This window comes from Bison bison, unplaced genomic scaffold (genome assembly GCF_000754665.1).
Source record: "Bison bison bison isolate TAMUID 2011002044 unplaced genomic scaffold, Bison_UMD1.0 scf7180017864266, whole genome shotgun sequence".
In the NCBI taxonomy this organism is placed as follows: Eukaryota; Metazoa; Chordata; class Mammalia; order Artiodactyla; family Bovidae; genus Bison; species Bison bison.
This window is the reverse complement of record NW_011494838.1, coordinates 2,771,733-2,779,579: the sequence shown is the minus strand read 5'-3', so window position 1 is coordinate 2,779,579 and position 7,847 is coordinate 2,771,733. Positions and strand designations below refer to the sequence as shown.

Genomic DNA, 7,847 nt, shown 5'->3' with positions numbered 1-7,847 from the left:
CACTCTCCCCCACCCTCTTGCTGCTGCTGCTCACTTTCGGGGGAATGCCTGCCACACCTCCGCCTCCGGCTGCCCTTTGAAACATTCTTAACAAACTTTATATTTTAGAGCAGTTTTAGGTGCATGGCAAAATTGAATGGAAAATACAGAGATTTCAAGCCTCGCCACACTGCCTCCTACACTGTCAACGTCCCCCACCCGAGAGGAACGTTGGCTGCAACTGATGAACCTGTGCTGAGACATCATATTCACCCGAAGTCCCTAGTTTACTTTAAGGTTCACGCCTGGTTTTGTACATTCTCAGGTCTGGAAGGTGTATAAGGACAGGAATCTGTCATTATCATATCAGAGTATCCAGTAGTGTAGTGTTAGTGGCTCAGTCGTGTCCAGCTCTTTGCAGTCTCATGGACCGGTGCCCTCCAGGCTCCTCTGTACATGGGAGTCTCCAGGCAAGAATACTGGAGTGGGTTGCCATGCCCTCCTCCAGGGGGTCTTCCTGATCCCAGGGACCGATCCCGGGTCTCCTGCACTGCAGGCGGATTCCTGACCGTCTGAGTTACAGGGAAGTCCCTCAGAGTATTTACACCGCCCTAAACCCTCTGCGTTCCACCTATTCATCTCCCCTCTCCTCCATGAAACCCTGGCAACCTTTGATTTTCTCACTGTCTTCACAGTTTGCCTCTTCCAGAATATCATATAATTGGAATCCTACCGTATGTGGGCTGCCGTCTATGGGGTCGCACAGAGTCGGACACCACTGAAGCGACTTAGCAGCAGCAGCAGTATGTAGCTTCTTCAGCTTGACTTCTTTCACTCAGTTAACATGCATTTAAGGTTCCTCCATATCTTTTCGTGCTCCCTCGCTTATTTCTTTGGAGGCTAAATAATACTCTGTTGTCTAGACGGGCCGGTTTATCTACGCATTCACCTACTGAAGGACATCTTGGCTGCTTCCAAGTGTTGGCAGTCATGAACAAATGTGCTATCAATATCTGTCTGCAGGGTTTTGGGTGGACTTAAGTTTTCAACTCATTTGAGTAAATGCCAAGGAGTCACATGGTAAGAGTATGTTCAGTTTTGTAAGAAACTGCAAACCGTCATCAAAGTGGCCGGACCATTTTACACTCCCACCAGCCATGCGTGAGGGTCCCTGCTGCGCCACGTCCTTGCCAACACCTGGCGTTGCCAGCACTGGATTGTGGCCATTCTTAAAGGGATACAGTGGCATCTGCCTCTCGCCCTTTTTCTGAGAGTGCTGCTGGCAGGCTAGACCCACAGTACCTCCTATAGGAAGTTTTCTTTATTCACCCCGCTGTGTGAACTCCATCTCTACATGTCTTCCAGGGTGGCTGGTCCAGGCATTTCAGCTCCTGGACTCATGCAAGCAGCAGCCTTGGCTACTAGAGGGGAACTCAGACTCTTGTTTCATAATCGGGGAAACTGATAACACAGAGGGTGAAGGGCTCTCTGCACACAGATAAGCTCGTGGCTAACCCAGGAGCAGGACCCAGGTCTCCTCCACCCGAGGAAGCCCCTCGTTTCCCAGTCCCGTACCTTGTTCCTGAAAGGCCATGGCAGCAGAGCATCATACTCCCCTCTCATGATCACGATGAAGAGGGACAGGTGGGTCCTCTTCCCCGTCCCATCCCCATTCAGGTAGAGCCGCAGGCACAGCTTGTATCCGTACTTGGCGGTGTAGAAAGCTGAAATGCGGAAGCCAGAGTCATTGCCAGGGCAGCTGGCAAGTGCTAGACTTTGCAGATGAGGAAACTGGGGCTGGCAGTTAGGCAAGCCCAGGTCATGGCCCCAGACTGTGACATCTGGGATTGGAGCCGCTTCTCCACCATAGAGCATCAGGGGGCTTCCCCGGTGGCTCAGCGGTAAAGAATCTGCCTGGAAGGCCGGAGACGCGGCTTCAAACCCTGGGTCAGGAAGATCCCCTGGAGAAGGAAATGGCAACCCTCTCCAGTGTTCTTGCCTGGGAAATCCCACAGACAGAGGAGCCTGGCGGGCTACAGTCCATGGGGTCGCAAAAGAGTTGAACATGACTTAGCGACTCAACAATAAACAAAAACATAGAGCATTAAATCTTGGAGACCACCTGAACCGCTGGATGTCAAGGGCCACCAGAATCACAGACTGCCAGGACCCAGGCCTGGAGTTTCTGACTCAGCAGTGCAGGGTGAGGACTGAGAATTTATGTTTCTGCCAGGGCACAGAGGCGCTGCTGGCCCCACCACACTCCCGATTTAACCGACGTGCACTTCGTAGTCAGGAGCCGGAGCCCAGCAAGGGGAAGTGACCGGCCCACAAAGTCACAGCGAGCTGGGGTCAGGGCCAGAGTGAGGGGCCCGGCCTCCTACGTCCCAACACGCAGCTCTTTCTGCAGCCCCAGGCTAAGCGGCTGCGGTCTCCTGGGGGCTGGGAGGGAGTGGGGAGACTCACAACCTGCCTCGGCACAGGCCCCTGGGATGAATCATCCCCTGGTGATTAGGTATAGGGCCTGTGGGCTCTCTCCTGGGCAGCTGAAAGAGCCATCTGAGTGTGGGTTCCAGCAGCTGTCCCCATGAGGGCCCGTCTGGGAGGGGCAGAGCGGGGACAGCTTGTGCAGGGCAGGAAGGCGTGGAGCGGGGACAGGCTGACGGTCTGACTCATCTCTGCCCTCTGTGCTTTGGTAGAACAGGAAGCCAGAGACACTGCTTGCTTTTTCCCTCTTTGGAAAGCAGCCAGGACAAAAAGCTTACGTGTAGAGGGCAAGGCCACCCCACGAAGGAGCTGCCCCGGTTCCTGAGGCAAGGCGCCTGGCTTGGGGGCCCACCTGCCCTGTGGGGTGGGGCAGACTCCCATGCCCCCTCTTAATCCTAGCGCTGTTGGGCTTGGGTGAGTCAGAGGAGCTGACGGACTGGAAAGGCATGAGGTTGGAGCAGACGTGAGTGGGGGTTAACACTGCCTTCAGCAGAAATCCTCCTTAACAACCCACCCATTTTCCTTAGATGCACACGAGGGAGGCAAGGGGGAAAGCACAAGGTCTGAGCACAGACACACACAGCGTTACATAAGCAGGTCTCAGCTGAGGAAGAGCAACACCGACCGAGTAACTGCCTGCTTTACGCAAGATGGTGTGCCAGGCCCCGGGATCCCAGGAATGAGTAAGAACTGCCCTGATTTACACAATACTCACTCACATGCTCCCCACAATTGTACACAGATGCCTGTGGTTTTACCTAGATCTCCCCTTGTCTGATTTCAGGTCACTGGGTCTCGGAGGGCTGGGGCACCTGTGAAAGCCATCCTCCACTCCCCTCGAGTCTGCACAGACTCGGGTTCACAGCGCACTCCCTTTCAAAACCGGTATCCACACAAATGACTGAGGTGACTTATTCCTAGTTGCAGAATGTAACTGGTGTTCAGGGAGGCAGAAGGCCAGCCTGGTGCCCACAGCCACTGCTCCACACGGCAGGGTGGGGAGGAGCCCGCCACCTCCACAGGCCTGGCAGGGCCGGGCCTCTGAACGGCCGCAGGCCTAACCGTATGCAGCACAGCTGTCAGAGCAGACCACCCCCTACCCCCGGCTTGTCTCCTGGGCCCCGTGGGGCCTGCCTCCCCTGCAGGCGCCGGTACCGGCCGCCCCGCGCTTGCCGTCCCGGGAGGAGTTACCTGGGGAGAAGAGGCTGACGGTCCTGCCACAGGCCGACTCATGGCATCGGCGGGTAACGTTGGTGATCTTCCAGAGGAAGGTGCCGTCGTAGGAGGCCTCCTCCACGAGGCGCAGGCTCTGCTCCAGCTTGCCCAAGGCCTGGTCCTTCTGGGCCAGGGTCTGCTGCAACTCCAGCACCTGAGGCGGGGGAACCCATTTAGCCAGAGGCACAGAACCCAGCCTGAGCGTGAGGTATGGATGGCGGGATGTAGAGACAGACACAGCTGTTCCCCAGATGGCCTTCCTGACCTTGCCTCCTTCAGCTGCAGGCGTCTCTCTCTGCATATGCTGCCCTCCTGCCTGGAATTCTTCTCCCTCCCTTCCCCACTGGCCAACTCCTATTCATCCGTCAGGAACCCGGCTCACATAGCCCTTCCCCTGGGAAGTCTTCGACCACTGCCCTAGTTCCGCTGGTTTCCCTCTTCCCTCTCTGTTCTTACAAGCGTCTGTGATATATTTTTCTGCTTTTCCTACAGGATAGATGGTCTCCCCTATCAAGGGCTGGGCCCATGCTCATTTTATCTGTGGCCATTTGGCTCAGATGGTAAAGAATGTGCCTGCAACACAGGAGATGCAGGTTTGATCCTTGGGTTGGGAAGACCCCTGGAGAAGGGAGTGGCAACCTACTCCAGTATTCTTGCCTGGAGAATTCCATGGACAGAGGTGCCTGGCAGGCTACAGTCCATGGGGTTCCAAGGAGTTGGACGTGACTGAGTGGCTTCCACATGAGTTGCATAGTGCCTGGCATGTAAGGGTTGAGCCACAAAACTTGTCAAGGAACTGAAGACATGGTCACTGCCCTTGTGGGGAGCGGGCAGGCACTGCCTTCCAACGAGGGCAAGAGTTGCATAAATCAATCCTTCACTCTGTCCCTCAAAGCCCGTGTTGGGCTCTTCTAGTAGTTCCTCCATTGACATTTGAAAAAAAATACAAATTTATTCCCAGGGATATTCAGGTAGGGAAGTCAGGAATGGAAGTGAGCATCCTTAAAGAAAATCAAATCCCTAATTTTACAGATGAAAAAGTCACAGTCCTGTGACTTGCTCAGATCTACATAGCAAGTGAATGGTGGGCCTGGAACCAAAATCCAGGCTGAGCTCAACATAAGATGGTGATGTAATATTGTTGCCCCACAATAAGCAACATAGCATTGTGACTGGTCATATTAAGAGAAGTATAAGCTCTGCAATAAAGGAGGTTACAGTCTGACTCAACCAAGAACTGTCAGATAAGTGAATTATCTGGTGGTGTGGTACCATCATGCTGAAGGGTGGAATTCTTTAGAGACTGAGCCAGAACCCAAGAAACACAGTCCTCTGAAGAAGTGTGGACACTGGGGGTGTTTAGCCTAAAGAAGGAAACACTCAGCCAGGGCATTATTACTGACTTCTCATCTCCGAAGAACTTCCATGGGGGCTAGAAGTCAGATGTTTTGTGGGCCCCAAGGAGCAGGGAAGACAGAGGGACTAATTTTGGCTTAGTATGAGGGAGAGCTTTCTAAGTGTGAAAAGTGTCCGACAGTGGAATGAGGTGCTTGGGGTGGGAATAGTCTACTGCAGAAGAATTGACGCAAACAAAAGGAAGAGCTGGATGGGGGGTTGAACTATCACTTCTGCTTCAGTCCTCTTCCTAGAAGGTCTCAGGACACAGGAGAGAGATTTTTGATGAGGGCATGGCTGGTCTGTACAGGGAGGAGGCATAGGAGGAAGGCTGGTCCATTTGCTCTGGAGACCAGATGGGGCAAGGGGTAGGGGGGCCCTGAGCTGCCTTGAAGGTGAACTTGCCTCCCAGGCTCACCCTCTGCTCCAGGCTCAGGATGTGTTCGCGGTCCAGCTGGCTCTGGTGAATGGAGGCGGCCAGGGCCAGGTGGGAGGCCTCCACCTCCTTGTTGAGGACAGCGACAATGTTCTCGAACACACACAGCTTCCCTTCCAGCTCGGTCAGGAGCTTCTCCTTCATGAAGTGATGCAGGGCCAGCTCGTCCTGGCTCTCGGAGCAGGGGGCCCGGTAGCAGTCCACCTCCAGGTCCCCGGCCACCTCCACGGCCCCCTGCAGCTGCAGGTCTGACAGGTTCCGTTCCAGGGCCATGGGCCCGTACCCCAGGCCAGAGCCCAGCTGGGCCTTCCACTGCTTCATGAACCCCAACAGCAGGTTCAGGTGGGCGGCCTGGGAGGTGACCTCATGCTCCTCCATGAACTTTGGGCTTCCCTGCCGAAAGAGTGGGGCTGATCAGTGAAAACAGAGGAGGAGGAGGAGGAGGGAGCACCAAGGAGCCAAGGAGAGTCCTGCCATCACAGGTTACCAAGGGATGTCATATCCATTCACCCAGCAACGGGAAGTACACAGCGAGAGGGACGTGGAGAAGGGCCCTGGCGTTAGACACGCCCGTGCTGAGCCGTGTGCACTCCAGCTTCCAGAGCAGCCGTTCTGTCCTGCCCTCAGCACAGTGATGATTCAGGACCATGGAGAGAGGCACAGGGGTTGGGGGTAGTGGGGAGGTGAGGGTCATTTTTGTGATGCTACTACAATGCTCAGGTGAGACTTTAAGAAGAACTCCCCTGAATACAAAGATGATTTACTAGTGATTTTTTGGCTTGTGAGCCACGTAAGGTACATCCAGAGCAGCAGCTAGATGTTGGGGGAAAACCCGAGGGGCTGAGCAAGGAGGTCTGAGACCGGAGTGTACAGACCTCCTTTCTCACACCTAGATACTTACCTTGAAGGAGCAGCCAACACCTGCAAAGGGGCACCCAACTCCAGCCTCAGCCACCTCGGGGTGATCCTGGAAATAAGAACCACGTCACTGGATGTTGTGGGGGTCCCAGTGGCACGGGCGCTGTCTGTGAAGCACCAGCATCCACCAGGCAGGGGCTGGGCTGGGCCACGAAACTTTGCACATGCTGTTCATTCTGCCTGGCTGATTTCTTTCCACCCTTCAAGCTTCAGCCCTTCTGTGACCCTCCTTCAAAATGAGATCAGAGCTCCTGCTGTGATCCTGGGAAGCACTGCCGCCCCTCTTGCTGGGACAGGTTCCACCCAACTCACTCTTTGGTTGCCCCCACTGGTCTGGGAGCTCCCCGAGGGTCCCAAACAAGCAACCTGGCAATACCGTTAACCTATGCATAGGTCTGAGGAGTTTGGAAAATGGCTTTCATGGTCATAGTTCTTCTGAGGGCCCCAAACAACACTCTGGGATGGCAGGGTAGGTTTTCTGTTCCCATTTGATTGATGAAGAAACTGAGGCTCACAGAGCGGAAGGGATTTACTCAAGGAGGAACAGCTAGGAGACTGCACAGCTCAGGACTCTTCCCACCACATGTCTCTTGTTGTCGTTCAGCCGCTAAGTCGTGTCGGTCTCTTTTTGACCCCATGCACTGCAGCACTCCGGGCTTCCCTGTCCTTCACTATCTCCCAGAATTTGCTCAAGCTCATGTCCATTGAGTTGGTAATGCCATCTCTGTCTCTTACCAAAAGCAAACCCAAGAGAGACTGGGAGGACTTTTTTTCCCCCCAAAACATACACCTATAAAGGCCTTAAATACAGAATATATAAAGAACTCTTACAATTCAATAATAAGACAGAGAGCCTAACACAAAATGGGTAAAACACTGAACAGATACTTCATAAAAGGAGACACATAAATGACAAGCCTATGAAAGTAGGGTCATCATCACCAGCTGTCAGAGAACCGCAAATTATTATAAAATGCCATTGTCTGCTCACTAAATGGCTAAAATTTAAAAAGAATGGCAATACCAAGCTTTGGGGAGAATGTGGAAGAACTGGAAAATACTTGCAGGTTGCTAGTGGGTATAAAAGTTATGACGAACCCAGACAGCATGTTGAAAAGCAGAGACATTACTTTGCCAACAAAGGTCGGTCTAGTCAAGGCTATGGTTTTCCTGTGGTCATGTATGGATGTGAGAGTTGGACTGTGAAGAAGGCTGAGCGCCAAAGAATTGATGCTTTTGAACTGTGGTGTTGGAGAAGACTCTTAAGAGTCCCTTGGACTGCAAGGAGATCCAACCAGTCCATTCTAAAGGAGATCAGCCCTGGGTGTTCTTTGGAAGGACTGATGCTAAAGCTGAAACTCCAGTACTTTGGCCACCTCATGCGAAGAGTTGACTCACTGGAAAAGACTCTGATGCT

General features: G+C 53.5%; 1 protein-coding gene across 4 annotated transcripts in view; it reads right to left on the bottom strand.

Moving 5' to 3' along the window:
* Positions 1-7,847, bottom strand: part of TRAF1 (TNF receptor-associated factor 1) — a 23,463-nt gene that overhangs the window by 1,610 nt on the left and 14,006 nt on the right. For all 4 annotated transcript variants that reach the window (XM_010848417.1, XM_010848419.1, XM_010848418.1 and 1 more), the window contains 4 exons: positions 6,414-6,479; positions 5,495-5,905; positions 3,658-3,835; positions 1,555-1,703 (listed from right to left, as the gene is read on the bottom strand). In XM_010848417.1, coding sequence (XP_010846719.1) covers positions 1,555-1,703; positions 3,658-3,835; positions 5,495-5,905; positions 6,414-6,479 — 804 coding nt within the window. The remainder of the gene's footprint in view (positions 1-1,554; positions 1,704-3,657; positions 3,836-5,494; positions 5,906-6,413; positions 6,480-7,847) is intronic.